This window comes from Leucoraja erinacea, chromosome 5, assembly GCF_028641065.1.
Source record: "Leucoraja erinacea ecotype New England chromosome 5, Leri_hhj_1, whole genome shotgun sequence".
Lineage (NCBI taxonomy): Eukaryota > Metazoa > Chordata > Chondrichthyes > Rajiformes > Rajidae > Leucoraja > Leucoraja erinaceus.
In genome coordinates, this window is record NC_073381.1 from 50776356 (window position 1) to 50797471 (window position 21116).

At 41.3% G+C, this 21116-nt stretch overlaps 1 protein-coding gene and 1 long non-coding RNA gene across 6 annotated transcripts in view; one reads left to right on the plus strand and one right to left on the minus strand.

Annotated features, from left to right (window-relative positions):
• Nucleotides 1–21116, plus strand: part of LOC129697238 (protein eva-1 homolog C) — a 271653-nt gene that overhangs the window by 94457 nt on the left and 156080 nt on the right. For 2 of the 5 annotated variants that reach the window (XM_055635590.1, XM_055635589.1), the window contains exons 2-4: nucleotides 7854–7973; nucleotides 8490–8704; nucleotides 19042–19165. In XM_055635590.1, the coding sequence (XP_055491565.1) occupies nucleotides 7854–7973; nucleotides 8490–8704; nucleotides 19042–19165 (459 nt within the window). Of the gene's footprint in view, nucleotides 1–7853; nucleotides 7978–8489; nucleotides 8705–19041; nucleotides 19166–21116 lie in introns of all 5 variants that reach the window. The other 3 variants (XM_055635591.1, XM_055635593.1, XM_055635592.1) reach the window with 2 other exon arrangements.
• Nucleotides 6314–18956, minus strand: LOC129697240 (uncharacterized). Its single transcript, XR_008723477.1, has 2 exons — nucleotides 14171–18956; nucleotides 6314–7775 (listed from the first exon to the last, which is right to left on the minus strand). It is a non-coding gene; the product is annotated as an uncharacterized LOC129697240 (long non-coding RNA).

Below are 21116 nucleotides of genomic sequence, written 5' to 3' on the forward strand. Positions count from 1 at the left end.
GAACGATTGCAGCAGGATCTGGATCGATTGGCCAGGTGGGCGGAGGAATGGTTGATGGAATTTAATACAGAGAAATGTGAGGTGTTGCATTTTGGGACGTCGAATAAGGACAGGACCGACACAATAAATGGTAGTCCTCTGGGTTGTGTTGTAGAGCAGAGGGATCTAGGAGTACAAGTGCATCGTTCCATGAAGGTCGCGTCGCAGTAGATAAGTACCTCGCATTGAGAAGTCATTCAAGTCATTTGAATGAAGTCCAGCGACTGGAGTCTCATCAAAGTTCGCAGGGCATCAGCCCCCCGATGAAGGAAATTCAAGCACAGTTACGCAGGCAGAGGATGATATGGAGCCCGTCCCGCCAAGAAAACCAGCAATGGAGAAAAAGATCAGCGGTAGAAAACCTCACGTGAAATGGCCTGGAGCCTCGGAGAAGAAAGAATGGGAGACCATAAATGTAGACCTGACCAGTATCTTACAGGGTATAAGGGGTACAGTTGAAAGAAAGCTTGATAAGATGGGGGACATCATCTATGGCTATGGAGCTGAACGATATGGAATAAGGGAGAAAAAGGAAAAGGCACCACCTTTGGAAAGCAAGTCCAGACAGCAAAAGGAGATGGAATGCCTAATCCGGGAGAGAAGGCAGCTCAAGAAGCAGTGGAGGAAGGCATCTGATAGTGAGAAGGAGGGCATCAACATTCTCCAGGGAAATATCAAAAACCGTTTAGCAACCCTGGGGTGAGCAGAGTACCTGCGGAAATCACGATAAAGGAAAGAACAAACGAGATCACGCTTCTTCAAGGACGCTTCTTAAGTTCATAAAATCACTTTTCATCAAAGAAAAGGGAGGAAACCTGAAAACATCAAGGCAGGAGCTGGACGAGCATCTGGAAAGAATGGATGCGGATGACAAGAGACACCAGAAGATAGCTATTCCATCAGACATTCCACCAATTGAACAACCAGAGCACAAGATGGACATTAGTCCTCCAAAGTGGAGGGAGGTGGAACAGACAGTAAAGCGGGCAAGAGTATCTTCAGCCCCAGGGCCAAATGGGGTTCCATATCGATCCTACAAGGGTGCTCCTGATGTTCTTTGCATCCTGTGGAGGCTAATGAGAGTGGCTTGGGAGCAGAGAGTCATACCCAAGGCATGGCGCAGAGCAGGAGGAATCCTGATTCTGAAAAAAAAAAAGGAATCCACAGATATCAGCCAATTCCGCCCTATCAGTCTCCTCAATGTAGAGGGTAAGATCTTCTTCAGGCTCATAGCTCAGAGGATGACCAGCTATTTAGAGGGAAACAACCTTGTGGATACAACTGTCCAAAAAGCAGACATCCCAGGGTTCTCTGGATGTCTTGAACATACCCGCATGATTTGGCACCAAATCCAGATTGCTAGAAAAGAGAAGAGAGATCTGCATGTAATTTTCCTTGACCTTTCCAATGTGTTCGGAACTGTCCCTCACAGTTTCCTCTGGGGATCCTTTGATTTCTTCTGGATACCAGAGACTATCGCAAGCCTTGTCGAGGCTTATTTTCAAGATCTGCAGCTCTGTTTCACCACGCTTGACTTGACTTCACATGGCACTGCATGGAGATTGGCATTATAGCGGGGTGTACCATCTCCCCATTGATTTTTACAAATTCTATGGAAGTCATCATAAGGGTCTCCAAGTGGGTAGTGGGTGGCGAGCGGCTGAAGTCTGGAGTCCGTCTACCACCGACCAGGGCCTATATGGATGACATGACAATCAACAACAACAGCATCTTGCACCAGGCACCTTTTAGGGAAGCTTCAAGAGAACATCACTGGGGTCAGAATGAAATTCAAGCCATCCAAATCAAGAAGCATTTCTATAATCAAAGGCAAGCTGACAGATCAAAGGTTTTTCATTGATCAGAAACCTATCCCAACTGTGTCACAGAAGCCAATCAAAAGTCTCGGAAGATGGTATAACTCTAAACTGAAGGACACTGATCAGGCTAACGAGTTTAGGCAAGAAGTCATCAAAGGTCTGGCGAACAGCGACCGATCCATGCTGCCTGGAAAGCTGAAAATCTTGTGCCTGCAGTTTGGGTTAGCACCTCGCCTTATGTGGCCACTAACCATATATGACATCACCCTCACAAGAGTCGAGAAGATAGAAAGAACAATCAGCTCTTTCGTGAGAAAGTGGTTAGGTGTTCCTCGGTGCCTGAGCAGCGTAGGCCTGTATGGTCAGGGGGTACTCCAGCTGCCCCTCTCTAGTCTCACAGAGGAGTTCAAGTGCACTAAAGTCAGACTAGAGATGACCCTGGCAGAATCAAGGGACACTATCATCCAAGCTGCTGCTCCAACCCTGGCAACAGGAAAGAAGTGGATGGCTAAGAATGCGACACAGCAGGCAAAATCTGCTCTCCACCAAGACGACATGGTAAGGCAAATCCAACACGGAAGAAGTAGCTTGGGGCTTGTCGGAAAGTGGAAAGCGACCTTGCTGGAACAAGGCATCATCACTGGATCGCCGGAAGTTGGTCGCGATCAAGTCCGCCGACAGGAGTCGAGTAGGTGTGCCAAGGCTGTGTCGCAAGCTAAACAGGGCCAGTGGATGAGATGGGAGAGTGTGGAAAAGAGGAAGATTAGCTGGAAGGACATGTGGGAGATGGAGGCGAGCAGGATAAGTTTCCTCCTTCGGGCAACCTATGATGTCCTTCCTAGCCCACAAAATCTCAACCAATGGCTGGGCAAAGATCCATCATGCCCCCTGTGTTCAACACCAGCCACATTTAGGCACATCCTCACTGGGTGTAAAGTAAGCCTCTCCCAAGGACGGTACACCTGGAGACATAATCAAGTGCTCAAATGCCTGGCAGCGACTCTGGAACGCAGGAGAACAACCAACAATGCCCTGCCGCCCAGCACAACCAACCCAGTTAAGCCAATTGCCTTTGTTCGGGGAGGGGGGGAACAAAGGCAATGGAAAATTCCACCAAGGACCAGGTTTGGACAGTTGGAGGCAGCCGGGATTGGCAGATGCCGGTGGATGTGGACCAACGGCTTATAGTTCCATCAGAGATAGCCGTCACCAACTTGAGGCCTGATCTTGTGCTCTGGTTGAACTCTCAGCGCATGGTGTATTTTGTGGAGCTCACAGTCCCTTGGGAGGATGCTGTGCAGAGATAAATACATTAGTATGGATGGGGGGCTTATGGGGAGAAGGCAGGAGAATGGGGTAAGGAGGGAGAGATAGATCAGCCATGATTGAATGGTGGAGTTGACTTGTTGGGCTGAATGGCCTAATTCAGTTCCTATTACTTATGAACTTATGACCTCTCATGGAAAGACTCTGGACACTTACAAAGGGCCCTATCCACAGGCTGCATTCCTCTCATTAGCTTAGTTAGTAAATGTTTATTATTAGGGACCTATTTAAAAAGAGGAAAACCATAAACATGTTGTATGTATTTAAGTCAATTAAAAAGTGTTCATTTCTTTCAGCAGCAGAATTCTCCCTTTAATTTTAAAGAGAGTAGTATGCAAGTGTAAGGGTGTTCAGTGGGCAGACTTCTGGTTCTGGTTGATTACCGCGCAAACACCTACCTCATCAGTGGTTATCTCACGCAGGTCCGAGTGAGTAGAGAAGCGATTAAATTTTGAAGTGGTCCTTTTTGACCAAGTTGAGGAGATCTAGTTGCTCAAACACCTTTTTAAATGACTTAATCCCCTTTTTTTAAAGACTTGCTTGTCTGAGAGCTATGAAACAAATCTGCAGTTGTAAAGGCTGTGGCAGTGGAATTGGTGGGGAGTCCACCAGCGAAGACAGACATCCTGGGTCTGGAACTCTGCAGTACAAATGGTTCTGCCTCCACCAAGGTTCAGCAGTAGTTAAGTTAGAGGCTTATCTGCTAAAAGATCTGAGCTGATCTTGTCTCGAGATCTTTCAACAGCATCTAGATTTTGTTGTTGATGGGTTTTTCATGTCAAGGTTTGTCTTTTTCAGTGTCAATGAACTATCATAAATCTTGCATTTCACAAAAATGTTGCCTGCATTGCAGTTTTCCATTTGAATGTAATCATGGTCATACCATGAACGCATACAGACTGTGGAATTAAAACAGCAAAATGCCAGGAGTTTAGAACACGTCATGCAGTTGTTCGGAAAGTTCTCTCTCTCTCTCTCTCTCTCTCTCTCTCTCTCTCTCTTTTTCCTCTCTCTCTCTCTCTCTCTCTCTCTCTCTCTCTCTCTCTCTCTCTCTCTCTCTCTCTCTCTCTCTCTCTCTCTCTCTCTCTCTCTCTCTCTCTCTCTGTCTCTGTCTCTGTCTCTGTCTCTCTCTCTGTCTCTGTCTCTGTCTCTGTCTCTGTCTCTCTCTCTCTCTCTCTCTCTCTCTCTCTCTCTCTCTCTCTCTCTCTCTCTCTCTCTCTCTCTCTCTCTCTCTCTCTCTCTCTCTCTCTCTCTCTCTCTCTCTCTCTCTCTCTCTCTCTCTCTCTCTCTCTCTCTCTCTCTCTCTCTCTCTCTCTCTCTCTCTCTCCTCTCTCTCTCTCTCTCTCTCTCTCTCTCTCTCTCTCTCTCTCTCTCTCTCTCTCTCTCTCTCTCTCTCTCTCTCTCTCTCTCTTTCTCTCTCTCTCTCTCTCTCTCTCTCTCTCTCTCTCTTTCTCTCAAATAAATAAATTAATAACTGATGAAATTAAAGTGTTCTTTAGAATAATGGAAATAAAAGATGACTCATTTGATGAAAAGCATTTAAGCTTTGTTGAGTTACACCTACAATTGTCTTTGGTCAATGCCACTAGTGGTGGGTCAAAGAGCCTGTTTCCACATTGAATGATTCTGTGAAACTCTGTTTGTTAGTCCCAAATTCCTCTTCCTGCTTAATGACTGAGGATGAACCTCCGTTGCCATGCTGTGAGAATGGAGAGGCTGAAAAGGCGTTTCTTCCCAGAGGCCATTAGGACTATAAACTCCTATCTCACCAGGGACTAACTTTAACTGTTTTTACTGCTTTTTTTTCAATTGCTGTTTTTTTCCCTTTTTCCTTCCACCCACAATATTTAATATGTAAAAGAATATGTGATTCTGTTCCATTCTGGTTGTAGTTTGGTTGTTTGTTTGTTTGTCTTTTTGCACAAAGTCCGTGAACATTGCCACTTTTCATTTTACTGCACATCTCATATGTGTATGTGACGAATAAACTTGACTTGACTTGAATGATTCTCAACCTTGCTGTCACATTCATTCTTAAATTAACCTGTAAAAGCATACAAGTTTAGGACTCAGAATGGAAGCCATTTGACCTCTCATGTTCAGTCCAGTTGAAAAGAACACGGTTTTCACACGTCAAGGGCTCATCATGGTGCACATTTCCAAGCTCGCAACACTTCATGGATGAAACAAAACTATTTCCTTAATTCCCCTCAACACCACATTATCCTCAAGATTTGCACTTAATTGTTGACATTCATCCAGCATCAAGGAGATATAAATGGAAAGCCTACCACTATCATGATGTTGTCAACCCTTGACTCTACTCAAATGATGTTGAAACCCTCCTTAATGCCTTTGGTACTTCAAGATCTTATCATTCCAATATGTTGCTGACTGACTGACCATCTTCTATCCTTCATAATAAAGATAATCCAAAACTGCACTGCTCATATCCTAAAGGGCTGTCCCACTTGGGCGTCATTTGCGCATCATTTAAGCGACATCATTTATACGTCATGACGCACGTGGCGTGACGCGCATGTAATGCGCGCATGGTGTGCATTACGCGCGCAGGGTGCGTGGTGACCTAGGCAGTGACGCGCAGTTGCGCGTGGCGCCCCAGGATTTTGGGATGTACAAAATCTTCGCGCGCCATCTGCATGATGCGCAAATGACACCCAAGTGGGACAGACCCTTAACTTCTACTCAATTAATTGTCATTCTTATGAGTGCTGGTTCCCAGTGTAGTGATGCTTCCTTCTTAACTTCACTCACTTGTTTTTAAATCTCAGCATGGTTTTACCCCTGCATGTTTCTGCAATTTCATTCTCTCTTTGAATATCTCCACGTTACAGTTCCGACCTTTTGTTTGTTGGTGGCTGGTTTCCTCAGCTGTTTGGGCCCTAAGTTAAAGAATTCCTGGATCCTTCTCCTTTGTCACACTCTTTAAAACCTTCCTCTGACCACATTTTTGATTGATTTGTGACTTGTCATCTTTAGTTTGATACCCTCCTTCCTCTTGGGGTGTTTAACTGTTAAAAGATTCTATGCCAATGCCATTGTCGTTACACACAATAGAAAATTTAATAGTAATTAGTTCGACTTTGTATGCTAATTTTATTTTAAAAAATTGTCTTCCCATTTTGTTCTGACGGCAGTAACTCATCCTGTGGCACGATTATAGTTGCTCTGGCAACCTTGCATTACTTCATAGGTGAACGTTTAGTGAGCATGGGCAGTGATATTAATATAGGAGGCATCATACCAAGCAGATGCCATCCTTATCTAAAGTGCTTATGCATGCATTTTCAGCCACAGTCGAGAGAAGGAGAGCATTGATACAAGTTGATTTATAATTGTACTTGCCAGTGGTCACCAAAACAAATGCCACATCCCTTGGTCATTCCCAGGGAAGAGACCTTGGCCACTACACACATGAGAGTACAAAAATAAAATAAATGGTGATCTTAGACCAATTTGATTCTGGAGGCCATCTTATATTATTACTTACATTTCATAAATCACCAAATACATTTGTTTTTACTAAACACTAAACAGCATAAATTGGAATGTTAAGTTGGATTATTTTTAAAAGAAGACAATTTGCCATTATCAGGGTTTACATTTATGAAATCTTATTTATTCCAATGTTGAAAATCTCTTAATCACTGGAATAGGTCTACAAGTCCTTCAGAATTGTAAAAATGCACAAGTTCTTAATGACAAACCCTAAACAAAAAAATTCAAATACACTTTGTCGAATTTTGTTCCTTCCTGACATATATCACAGAAGATGTGTTGTTCTTTATTAAATAATTTCTTCAAATATATGTTAGTAAAAGATAAATTAGGATCATTATTCCAAAGAATTGAACAAAGAGTATATATGTCTATCACTGTAACGTCAGAGCTCAGTGGGTGTGAATTTTCTCATCATGGACCTACCTCCCGAGGTATCCCATACTTAAACTTAACTGGTCCAGATATGGAGGGAAATAAAAAACCTGTCGGAAATCTGAAATAAGAGTAGAGAACGCTGCACAATGGCGCAGTGGTAGAGTTGCTGCCTTACAGCAAATACACGTCGGAGTATTACTACGGGTGCTGTCTGTACGGAGTTTGTACGTTCTCCCCATGATCTGCGTGGGTTTTCTCCGAGCGGTTTCCTCCCATGCTCCAAACACGTACAGGTTTATAGGTTAATTGGATTGGTAAATGTAAAAATTGTCCATAGGATAGTGTTAATGTGTGGGGGTCGCTGGTTGGCGTGGACCTGATGGGCCGAAAGGGCCTGTTTCTGCGCCGTATCTCTAAACTAACCTAAACTGATGCTGGAAATGCTCAGCATGACATGCAGCATATGTGGAGAGCAAAACAGAGTTAACATTCCAACAGAGTTCATTGACTTGAAATGTTAACTGTTTCTTGCACTGCCTGGCCTGCTTTTAACATCAATCTTGAGGGTCTATCGAGCTGGCTTCCAGGCATCTTAAGGTCTTGAGGTGCAGCTCTATGATTCTTCTTAAAGTCATTTTGGGTTGTGAATCCTGATACACTTGATCGGAAAATCAAACTGGAACTGCTGAAAATCTGAAATTTAAAAAAACCAAATCAATGATAAAAAAAATCTTCGACCTAAAGCATTAATTCTGTTTCTCTTTCCACAAGATCTGAAATCTGGTTTCCCCAGTATAAATTCCGGGGAATCTCAGAAGATGGAGCTCCACTGTTGGACTTCAGGGGAACTCCAGCGGTGGAGCAAAATGGATGTTGTGGCAGCAACTATTAGTGAGTAAGTTTGGATGTCTGCGTGTGAGTCTAAGCCAATGTTAAAATAAGAAGATGGAAAAATACCCCATTGAAAAACTGCCGTACCGCAAACTCCTATTAAGTTTCGTTCAAACAATACAGGGGATGAAGGACAGTGGGAGCAGAATAGAAAGTTGTAAAAGCAAACAAAAGCTTGCAGTTATGCTGTGGATAAAATAAAATACGCCAATTGAAATAGTCATCCAATCTCTGATTAGTCACTCCAGTGAATTGGTATCTGCTTTCTGAAATTTAAAACAATATTCTAAACTAAATGTTCAAGGAGCGTGTATGACCCAAGTCAATATGAAGAGTTGGCAAGTGTGCAGGATGCTTCTTCTGTGATGGTGCACAAAGGCTTCATCACATAGCAAGTGATAGTTGAGGTGATCATGGAGTTGAATAAGGAATTGCTAAGGAACATTGTGTTGTCTTTTGGCTGAACCCATTAATCTTGCCTTTTTAGAGTTTTATGTGATGATCTTGTTTTGACAGGATATATGTCCAGGGTTTTGAAGAATTATACGGAACATGCCTGTGATGGAGAATATATCTCGCTGCGTTGTCCCCACAAAACCACCATCAGTATCCAGTCTTCATTTTACGGCAGGAAGGCACCCAGTCACCAGATGTGCCCATCACGTTATGGACAGAGTTTTAAAGACATTGAAATGGAAGATTTGTCCTGTTCAGCTGTCACATCCTTGCAGGTAAACTTCAGGCTTTAATTCTGAAATAGGACTTTGCTCAGAAAATGATAAATAGATTTTGTTCTTTTTTTCTTAAATCCTCTTGTAACGTTTTAGTTCCTTGGAAGAGGTTGCAATATACACAGGACCATGACTACAATAGAAGGTCTAAGTACAAGTTGCCGATATCTACCCAACAAAGGCAATACTGAAAGGTCAAACTAGGTTTCCTTTTATGGAAACACTGGTGGTCACCCCAGAAATGACAAACAAATATAGATTAACATTCATTTTTATTGGGTTGAAGGTTGCCTGTCCATGTAATTACCATACCCAATAACCCCTTGCCAGTTAGCCTGCTTTATCTAAATTTTAAGTGATCTATTCTTTCTTATCTTGTGTGCACGCAATGCTTAAACAAAATTGTATTATGTACTTCATCCAAGCAAAGCTTAGACATTTGTCAAATGGATGTTATTCAAACCATGCTGAGAAGCCAATTGACAAGAATCTAGTTGCTGGGGCTCCAGTCACGGAGCCTGCGGACTTACCATCGCAGAGCTGGCCGAGTTCGGAGCGTGGAGAGCTGTGGTGGTGCGCTGCTGCGGCCCATCCCTGGAGATTCGGAGGGTCCAGCCGCAGGTCTGGTGGACAGTGACACCGGGAGCCCACGGGTCCCTGGTGGGTGACTGCTTTTCGGGGCTTCCGCAACGGTGACTTCTCCCGCCCGACTTGCGGGGTTGAGGATGACCTAGAACGGGGCCTTACATCGCCCGGCGCAGCTTTAAATGGCCGCGGGACTCGCTAGGGCATGCCTGGGGCTCCAACACCAAGACCCGGAGCAGGGTCTTGCATCGCCCGGCGCGGCTTTAATGGCCGTGGGACTTACTTACCATCACCTGCCGGGGGCTTTAACTCTGACATCGGGAGGAGAATGGGGAGTGCAGGGGAGAGATAAGACTTTGCCTTCCATCACAGCGAGGAGGAGATTCGCTGTGATGTGTGTTTGTGTAAATTGTGTTGTGTCTTGGTTCATCTACTTGTTTGTATGACTGCAGAAACCAAATTACATTTGAACCTCAAATTGCATCATTGTATCAGTTTCACCCCAGCCAAAGAAGCTACAATTTGGAACTTGCAATATGGAGTACTCACAATATGGAGTACTGCACAATGTCTTTGCCGAACATGATGCTAAGTTAAACAAATGTTGCCTACCTGTAGAGATCAATATCCTTCCATTCCCAGTATATCCACATGCCTATCTAAAAGCCTCTTAAATACCACTATCAAGTCTGTCTCCACCCTTGGCAGCGCATTCCAGGCACCCACTACTCGCTGTGTGGGGAAAAAAAACCTTCCCCGCAACATCGCCTTTAAATTTTGCCCTTCTTCCCTTAAACCTCTAGTCCTTAACATTTCCACCCAGGAAAAGTGGTTGTGATCGTCTACCCCATCTATGCCTCTCAAAATGTTATATACTCCTATCAGGTGTCCCCTCAGACTCTGACGTCAGAGAAAACAAGTTTGTCCAACCTCTCCTTATTACCCTCTAATCCAGGAAATTTTGAGCACACGATATCCAAAGTCCTTTAATGCTGCAACATGACTTCCTGATATTTATACTCGCATTAATATATAATAAAGGTTAAGAATGGTACATAGCAAATTATCAATGAAAGATGTGAGGATCAGAAAAAGTAATTACATTTTCTTTTAAATCAGCTAAAACTGCTTATGAATAAAGTGACAATTTTGACCTGATTGTGTTAGAGCAATGAATATCCTTTTGAAGTAAGGGAAGTATGGAGAGAAAAATAATATCTTGCAATCATGCAATTGGTGAAAAAACCCCGAGAGTCTGCAGATGCTGGAATCAAGAGTAAAAAAACAAAGTGCTGGAGGAACTTCATGGGTCAGGTAGCATCAGTCTAGGGAAACGGATCAGACTGAAGAAGGGTCCTGACCTGAAACGCTGTCTGTCCATTTCCCTCCATCGATGCTGCCTGACCTGCAGAGTTTGTCCAGCTAGTCAAATTAATTGGGAAGATTTCAATATCAAACAATCATAAAACAATCGTATTAAGTTAATATCTCATGCACATATTAATTATCTTCCTTGTGAGCTTGAAATGTGTTCTAGAAGCCACGTTATTTTAAGTAGGATTGTTAAAGAAGATTATATACCAATAAACGTTAACAAAAATATTAATATGTCATGTGATTTATTGTTTCAATATATTTATTAAAACACATATTAGGCAAATCATTTTCAAACTTACAAGAACCAAATTTGTGTAAATATTAAATTAACACAGTTCTTGAGCAACCTACAAATAATGACAAAAGCAAATAGTTCCATAGATATACAGAACTTCTTGAGCAACCTACAAATAATGTTTGCATAATAAATTCTATATCATAGTTAGTTTGACTTTAAGGAGAGACTGACAGCCAAGGCAATACTATCCAGATTATGTGTTTTGGTAATAATTAGTTTGACAAGTGAAAAAGTGTTACTTTTTAAAAATAAATTTTAAATGACACACAAACATTTAACCAAATACTTAGCCATTTAAAGCTCAGATTTACAGGACAAGTAATGCAGTAAATAGCATATATATTTGTAAATATGAAGCAATAGTTTGCAAATGATATGTTATCCTTAATATTATTTGATTTTTAATAGGAATTAGTGAGTACTTCCACAAAATATTTTATTCTTAAATTGTGCAATTTTCAGTTTATACTCGGGTATATTCATTGTTAGAGTTGGCCTTTAGCAGTAAGGTATTCATAGGAATATTTATTACTTTAATGCAAATGCTTTACAGTAAAAGGGCTGAGTATAGAGCAAAAATAAATGTGATTAGTGCTTTACCAGAGGCAATGAGATTATAGCTGTTATGGAAAAGCTTATTAGTATTGAGCCCAGGGCTTACATTCATCAACTGATAAAACATGTCATGGAAAGAAAATTAGGAAGAAGCTTAGCACTTTGAATCTGGGACAAATGAAGATCCTGAGGGAATGCAACTTGAGAGGGCTACCTCCCATAGTTGTTAGACACAGGCCAGTTATGACAAGAAAACCTTAAAGCATAACTTCACTCCACAGATATAAAACTTAAGCTACTTCCTCCTATTTTGCTGTATTGGAGTGCTTTTCTTGAGTGCTTGTAAGGATTCAGTTATTTAGACTGCCAGATATTAATGATCAAAGTTTACTTAGTAAAATCATTGTGCCACGAAGTTGGAAAAAAAAGATACTTTTGAAAATTGTCCAAAGATCACCCAAGGAAGAGCATGGCATACATATCTCTGGGCAGGATGGTCTTGTATATTTTCAAAGACTTGTATTACCTATTACCTACTATTTAATATTTTAAATAATGTATGTCTATTGTCTATTTTTATTGGTATGTTGGCTGTCTGTGTTTTTAATATTACTTGCACATTTGGAGTATGGGGAAACGTAATTTCGATCCATGTGTAACTACTGTTGCATAATTGAATTGACAATAAAGTTACTTTGAACTTGAACCTGCAGCAGGCAGCCAGGTTATGGAACTTGATTAGTACAGGTGTCAGGGGTTATGGGGGAAAAGGTAGGAGATTGGGGTTGAGAGGGAAATTTAGATCAGCCATGATAGAATGGCGGAGTAGACTTGATGGGCCGGATGGCCTAATTCTGCTCCTATCACTTATGAACAATGCATTCAAAGTTATTTCTGCAAATTCAGTGGACAGATAAGTCAACTGATGTCAGTGTCCTCCACTGGCCAAGGTCCTAGTTACATTCAGTTGGATATGTAGGTGAGCTCTCATTGTTTCCATGCTCAGCATCTGTGCACCAACTCAAACACTCTATTTAGATCTCTATTGTGGATGGAGAAAAGATTCAAAGATGCTCAAAGCCTCCGTGAAGAAATGCCACAAGCCTCAGAAACTTCATTGTTTGCATTTGGAGCATACAGAGGCTCTATACGCGGTGGAAGGACCGCAAAACCTCATAAATGACCTGCCTGCTTGCCCTGTCAGACCCCTTCGGCCCCAACAGTGGCTTTTACTTTGGCCTCATTTGCGTACCTCAGAACCAACACAATGGGAGTAAAAGCAAGACGTCCTCCAAGGGGCTGCCTGAGGAAGAGGAGGGAAGGATAAAAAAACAATTATATCAAGATGCTTCCATATTCATTTGAAATTCAGGTGTGGAGATATTTATTGATGCTTTTTGCAGTCAGTCTGGTTAAGTTCTTCAGCTGCTCCTGGAGACCAGTCTTTGCACTCTTAAAAGATTTCAGCGGCAATACCTGTAATGTGTGCCTTTGAAGTCTTTCAAAAGGCCGTAAACCAAGGTAATTGATCCTGGAGGGGCTAGATTACCTTGTCCGGAGGAACAATGTCCCCTTTTGAAGTTGAAGATCCCCAAATTGTCATTGGGGCTAGTGACCTCGGGCAGAGTGGTTTCTGAATGTTGATTAGGATGAGTGTTACTAATGTGCACTGAGAAGTGCCAGCAACTCCTTTTGTGCCAGCATTTGGCACAATCTTTGGGAATTTGAGATCAGGTCTCCAACCTATGGCAAGGGTAAGTAGGTATTTATTCTGCCCCACTTACACAGGTAAAGTTGTACCTCGGGAATGGGCCACAAAGTCACAATATAAGGATTGTAATGAAGCTCTGTTGAGCTGTCATATTTGAAGATATCGCACTTCATCTCAGAAACAGGAACACCTGCTCTGTAAAAAGAGAAATCCCTGACAACTAGTGACCTTTAATAGGAGGCATTAATGTTATTGTCATATCGATTTAAAGCAGCGGAATTTTGGAAAAGCTGAACAGAATTTAGTATTTAAAAAATATAAATGGATCGTAATATGGTCCTTTTGTGTAATGAATTGAGCAGACAAAATCCAGCATTTCGTCAATTAAAAAAACAGCGGTGCCTTTTCAGTCATAGCCAGCCGGTTTACTGAAGACAAATGATTAAGAGGCAGAAGTAAAAGGTGCTGATTGACACAAATTGAACACGATGAGATAAGGACATTCTTTGGTCATTTCTGATTTATGTTCGTAAACGAGCATTTATGCAGTCAAGCGTGGTTCTGTGAAAATCAAAGTAGTTTTATTTGTTTTTGTTTCACTGAACAAGGAAGTGACACAATATGAAGAAAGCTCTCGAGATTGACAATAATATTTTAGTCTGCCAGGTTGTTACTAGCTGCAGGCATTGCACATCACTTTAATGCCTTGTCTATCAGTGATAATCCTTGCCGTCAGGCCCAGACTGTAGATCAAGTGTAGGAATGCCAAGCAATCATCACTTTGTTTTAGTGAACAACACCTCACAGTACCTGATTCGAGCAGATATTACATATTTCATCCAGGAAAGGTGTTTGCTATCCTCTTGGGCTCTAATTTAATGGCCATTGATATCCCAAGGGATTGTGTGCAATATGTTAAAGGGTATGGCCACTCTCTTACCTCTATGTTGTGCTTCTTCCCATTATTTCTGTCTTCCTTTTGCAGTTTTTCCTCATATTCAATTTGTTCTTGTCTTTGTGCTTCTCACAAGGGAGCAGAACTGCTGGCAAATGTATTTTACTTTCAACCCACTTCAACCCTCCCTTTTAATTTCACTTCATGCCCTCCTCTCTTTTACCTTCCTGTCCTCCCAATCCATTGCTCTCTTTTTTAAAGAAATGGAATTAGTATCAAGAAAAGTAATGGCTTCATGCCGTCTCTGTCTGATTTAAAAATGTAAGTCATATTTTTTCACTCACAGCAATTAGAGATATCATCTGATGATTCTGATTTCTAATATTTAATAGTAGAAATATCGCTATCTCTTATTTCCGTGACTGACAAATTATTACTTGCCCTATCCAACTGAAAAATAAATACAGGTGCATCTTGAATTGCCTTAGAAATTCTATGGTCCTGTCTTGAAAATTGAACTTGGATTCTTCCCATCTATTCTTTGTAACCTTTCTAACCCATCTAACATTTCCCAATGTTACACTCTATTTCCCAATTAATTTAATGAAGTCTAAAGAATACCAAACAAGGTCACAAAAAAAGTGAGATTAGTTTATCCCTCTGAGCAAATACGAACATATGAGTGCTTATGAATTTTAGAAAATGCACTTAATATTAGTTATGCATTACAACTCAAAAAAGGCCTTCACCCCATTAGGTTCATGCTGGCTCCCATTAGTTTCATTTCCCCATCTCATTTTTTTCCCTGTGTCCCTGCAACTTATTCTCTCTCACATAACAATCAACTTCCCTTTGTCTCTTTTGATGATACGTGTTCAGCCATGATCACAATGAATGGCGGTGCTGGCTCGAAGGGCAGAAAGGCCTCCTCCTGCACCTATTTTCTATGTCTATGTTTATATCTACTAAGACTGTACAGCAGCCAATTAACCGACCAGTGTAGGAAGGAACTGCAGATGCTAGTTTAAACTGAAGATAGGCACAAAAGCTGGACTAACTCAATGGGTCAGGCAGCATCTCTGGAGAAAAGGAATATAGGTAGGTGACGTTTTGGGTCGAGACCCTTCTTCAGACTGAGAGTCAGGGGAAAGGAGAAATTTACCTACCAGTACACTTGGTACAGTCACCTATCAGTACACTTTTGGGAAGTTCAAGGAAACTGTAGCATCAGGAGGAGACCAATGGGAGAATCGGTAAACTTCACATGGACACTGCCTAAATTGAGGATTGAATCTAGATTTCTGGAACTGTGAGGTGGCAGCACTAATTATTACACTGCATTGCTGCCTAAACAAAAACTGGATTGGTTTTTAAAAATGTATTTTGTTTTCCAAAGTTATTTGAGAAAAGACTGTGATATTATAAATTAAAGAGTACTTTAACACCATTGATCGTTTAGTTTAGAGATACAGCGCGGAAACAGGCCCTTTGGCCCACTGGGTCCGCGCCAGCTAGCGATTCCCGCATATTACCACTATACTACACACACTAGGGATATTTTTTTCCCATTTACCAAGCTAATTTACCTACATACCTGTACGTCTTTGGAGTGTGGGAGGAAACCGAAGATCTCGGAGAAAACCAACGCGGTCACGGGGAGAATGTACACACTCTGTACAGACAACACCCACAGTCAGGATCGAACACGGGTCTCCGGCGCTGTAAGGCAGCAACTCTATCGCTGCGCCACCGTGCCGCCCTGGTTAGATACTATTGCTATCCCTGCACTAACCACTTTTGTACCTTCTGTCCTTGCAAGCATGCACACCTTGGCCTCCTTGAAATGTAATTCAATTGAATACAAATGTAATAACTCAAGTCCATTGTAGTGAGCTGGAAAGGCTCTCCATTTTCCATACCTCCAGATTCAGGAACAGTTATTTTCCAGCTGTTATCCGACAACTGAGCAGCCCTCTCATCAGCTAGAGTGCGGTCCTAACCTCCCATCGATCTCGTAGGACATTGCCTTTGAACTACCTTTAATTGGATCTTATTGGACTTTATCTTGCACTAAATGTTGTCAGCTTTATATTTTATCTGTATACTGTGCGTGGCTTGATTGTACTCGGTTATAGTCTTTTCTTTGGTCAGATATCACACAAACAAAAGCTTTTCACTGTGCCTCAGTTCACGTGACAATAAAACACTAAACTAAATTAAAACTAAACATATTACTACTAACTGAAACCAGGAATCCTCACGGCAGCTTCATCTCCACAGAGGGAGCAGCTTGTGATGGTATTACACATTTATTGGATTGAGAGGCAGGGGGAGTTTATATTTTATCCAGTGCAAAAAGTGTGACTGATCTGGAACATCCTTTTTAAAAAAAAAAATAAACAAACACACCTCTGAATTAAATGTAGTGGCCCTAAACTTTACATAACCTCCCAATCCAGACCCAACCCTCAGTTCAGATCAGTCCTTTGTGTCAGTTCTAACCTATGACCCAACACTAATTAACTCTTTCTAACCTTAATCCCCCACTTAGAGGCAATTTTATTCTTGGGCAGATTTATCTAGCAAGATGGCCAACAGTAAGGCAGGATATTCAGTGACAACACAGAAGATATTTTTGGGGGGGAAGTGAAATTAATGGAGTTGAAGAAGCTGATGGAATGGTGATAAATTAAGGCAAATTTTAATGGCAAACACTTGGAAGATAAGGCCATAAGCAATGAAGTATTGTCGGTTTTCATGGTTCATGAAAGACAGTAAAAGCCGATTGTCAAATTTTTAAATGAAACTCGGCGATTGAAACTACAAATTATGCATTCAATGTGCATTGAATTAGAGGGAGAGGGAGAAACACTCCAGCCTATAGATCCTTTGCTTGTGATTCAGTGTTACCTCTATTGAACTTTTCAAACAGGCCCTCAATTACGCACTGACATCTTCCACGCAAAACTGGAATGGAAACAGCTCAACTCTGACAATGTGAAAGAGGAAGAATTTCATACCGTATATTATGTATTCCCCTGCCACCTTTATTTCCGAGTTGATTGTTAAACAATTATTAATCAAAGGGAAATGTGCAGTATCATTTTTAGAAACATAGAAACATAGAAATTAGGTGCAGGAGTAGGCCATTCGGCCCTTCGAGCCTGCACCGCCATTCAATATGATCATGGCTGATCATCCAACTCAGTATCCTGTACCTGCTTTCTCTCCATACCCCCTGATTCCTTTAGCCACAAGGGCCACGTCTAACTCCCTCTTAAATATAGCCAATGAACTGGCCTCAACTATCTTCTGTGGCAGAGAGTTCCTAAGATTCACCACTCTCTGTGTGAAAAATGTTTTCCTCATCTCGGTCCTAAAAGATTTCCCCCTTATCCTTAAACCATGACCCCTTGTTCTGGACTTCCCCAACATCGGGAACAATCTTCCTGCATCTAGCCTGTCCAACCCCTTAAGAATTTTGTATGTTTCTATAAGATCCCCCCTCAATCTTCTAAATTCTAGCGAGCACAAGCCGAGTCTATTCAGTCTTTCTTCATATGAAAATCCTGACATCCCAGGAATCAGTCTGGTGAACCTTCTCTGTACTCCCTCTCTGGCAATACTTCACTTTTTTTCTTTATACACCTATTCAGTTAAATATAACAGTCTTGTAAGTATCAGCGATTAAATAATCATTTTTTACCTTCACTGCTATGATAATGGACAAACAACATCCAACACTGTCACTTTTAAATTCCATGGTGTTTTAATTCCTTGAATTTCAGTGGGAAGAATGTCAGCAGGGTCTGACAAAATATGAGTTATGTGCTGTGCCATATTCCTAGTGAAGGCTAAAATTGCCAAATAAACCAAACCCAAATATGACTTTTAAACCCACAGCATAAATATATCTTAATGCTTATCAAAACACAAAGTGCTGGAAGAACTCAGCGAGTCAGGCAACATCTGTGAAGGAAATGGATAGGTGATGTTTTGGATCGGGACCCTTTTTGAGACTGCCGCCTGATCCGCTGACTTTCTCCAGCACTTAATGTTTTCCTCAACTTTCCAGCAACTGCAGTTCTTTGTGTCTCTCGTGCTTAATCTTTATGTTATGAAACGATTTATTTGACGGTAAGTTAGACACTTGAGATCAGTTGTATGCACACCTTTACCCATTCACTTTCTTGCTCAAAACTGCAGACATTTGCTGCAATACATTTCCATTGCTGCTTGGTGACCTCTGTTCCAATCCCTATAATCCACTGTCAACAGGTAACCTTTGACAGTGAATGCTGGTAAGCTTTATTATCCCATTTCCCACTGCTCTCTAACTCCTGTGCTATGAAGAAGACTGCAGCAGATTCTACAGGGCTTAGAAACATAAACAGAAAATAGGTGCAGGAGTAGGCCATTTGGCCCTTTGAGCTAGCATCGCCATTCAATATGATCATGGCTGATCATCCAAAATCAGTACCCCATTCCTGCTTTTTCCCCATATTCCTTGATTCCTTTAGCTCTAAGAGCTAAATCTCTCTTGAAAGCATCTGGCTTGTTTCAGATTCCCATATAACTGCTCCAACATGCTCTGTGTGGGTCAATTTCTCATAGTATAAATTAATTGAATTGTTGGAACTCTCCGTACTATTTTAAACACCAGCACAATAAATCATTTTAGAATTAATTTTCAGAATACTCTTTGCAAGGTTATAATCCAATCTAAATGAGAGAATTGTTCAGACAGGAAGCAGGTTTTAGAATGAGAATGGAAAATGCAATGTGATATTTTCCTGCAATTCCTGAGATTTACCTCTGCCATGAATCTGATATTAATTCACATTTTTTAAGTATGCTAATATCATATTGCAAAAGTGCATGATTTGGTACAACATTTGTTTTTTCTGCTTCTCTAGAAAATGTTGGATGAATGCCAGGACAGGAGGAGTTGTCAGCTTCTTGTCAATAGCAGAATATTTGGGACAGACCCTTGTCCTGGAACCAGCAAATACCTCATCGTATGGTACAAGTGCCGGCCAAGTGAGTAGTTAAAATAGCACTTATTTCAAATTGAATGCTGGAGAAATATACAGCAGTGCAGATGTTGAATGTTTAGCTTGCAATATAAATAAACCAAAGATTTAAATTTCCTTTGAAACAGAAATTTTCTTTACTTGTGTTTTTTTATCCTGAAGGTCTACCTGCTAAGAATAAATATTTATAACTGTGTCACATATGGATGGAAATATATTTATTTTACAGAACTATAGCATAACATTTCTGCTATTGTATTCATTGCCTTAGTCAATAAAAGTTTTGTATGACTTCTCAAGCACCTTTATTCAGGTGGCCTTCTAACGTAAGAAATCTGTGGACATGCACTCCAAGATGCCTGCTCTCCTTACACTTTAGCATCCCACAATTGATATTCCTCAACTTGACTATTAAATTTAATATTAGAAAATTAAAAATGCACAAATATAGCTAGTTTTACTTGGGTTATAATGGAGAGCAGAATCTAGATATCCAAGGGAGAAAGGGCCAAATCATTTGATTTGGAAATGTGCTGACTGTAAGTCTATTCTTGAAGAATTGCAAACTTCCTTAAGACCATGTCTATCTGACACCAGCGAGAAGACTATGATTAGGCTAACAGACGTTTAAAAATTATTTAAAATAATGCCTGAATATTTTCAAAAAGCACTGCATTAGTCAGACGTAGACAAAAGTCCTGGAGAAACTCAGCGGGTGCGGCAGCATCTATGGAGCGAAGGAAATAGGCAACGTTTTGGGCCAAAACCTTCTTCAGACTAATGTGGGGGGGGTGAAGAAAGTAAGAGGAGGAGCCAGATGGCTGAGGGAGAGCTGAGAAGGGGAGGAGGCAATAAGGGCTACTGGAAATTAGAGAAGTCAATGTTCATGCCATTGAGGTGTAAACTGCCCAAGCGGAATATGGCCATGAGGCCCAGAACAGAAAGGTCAGATTCGGACCATTTCTGTTTTCTGCTGAGGCCAACAAACATTGAATTTTCTTGAGCCATTGTGTTCTTGTAAAGTTGTCTGCTGGATGAATGGACACGGGGACAGCTCCTACTTCAAAATATCGTAACGGGATGAAAGATAGGCCAGTGCTGCAGATTGAAATCGTAAGGAGCTCTAACCACGACTTTTGAGCTCACAGTGTGTGAGGTTAGTCCATAGTTGTTGCTGATGCAGTGTATTTGGCCCACAATGAAAATATATAAATTCAGGGTGACAGAAGGAAATTTGCTACCATGAAAGAAAATCCCAAGTACAGTTAACATGACTATTACAGTAACAAAATAACTAGTATATTAAAAGCTAGGGTAAAGGAGAATTAATGGCTATTTCATTATTTGTACTGATTCCGAGACAGTACTGGTGCTGATCAGTTTTATCCATATAGATTGCACATGTATATTTTTAGAAGGTGGATCAAATTGTCATTCATGTTAAAGGCTTGCAAATTACCTTAAGTTACTACTTTATAGTGCAATAGTGGTTAGCTGCGGGAGGCGCCCCCGGGAACAAAAGTGGATGGGCGAGGAAATGGATGTCGTGTCCAAGGAAGGCCATGGCTGGAGGCCCGCAATAGGGACTTGCCTGATATTGGCACTGCTCATAAGAACTAGAGCATCGACTTTGAAAATGCTCCTCTTGCATGCAGGCTCAGAGGAATATTTCTGTACACTTACTGTCAGGGGTATGGTAATACTCCACTGAACTGTTTGTAAGAAAAACAAGTTCACTGTGTGTTAGCATTTAATGCATGTGATAATAATAGCACCATTGACCAAAAACATGTACATTGCTAGCCATCCCCGGACACAACTGCTAACATTTAGCCATTTAAAAAGTACCAGATCTCAGAGTGGGCCGTGTCAATTGGAGAAGTCCACAACTTACAGATTCGGAAGGCCAGATCTTTCAATTCACTCCGTCATAGGCTTCCAATGGCAGAGCTCTCCAG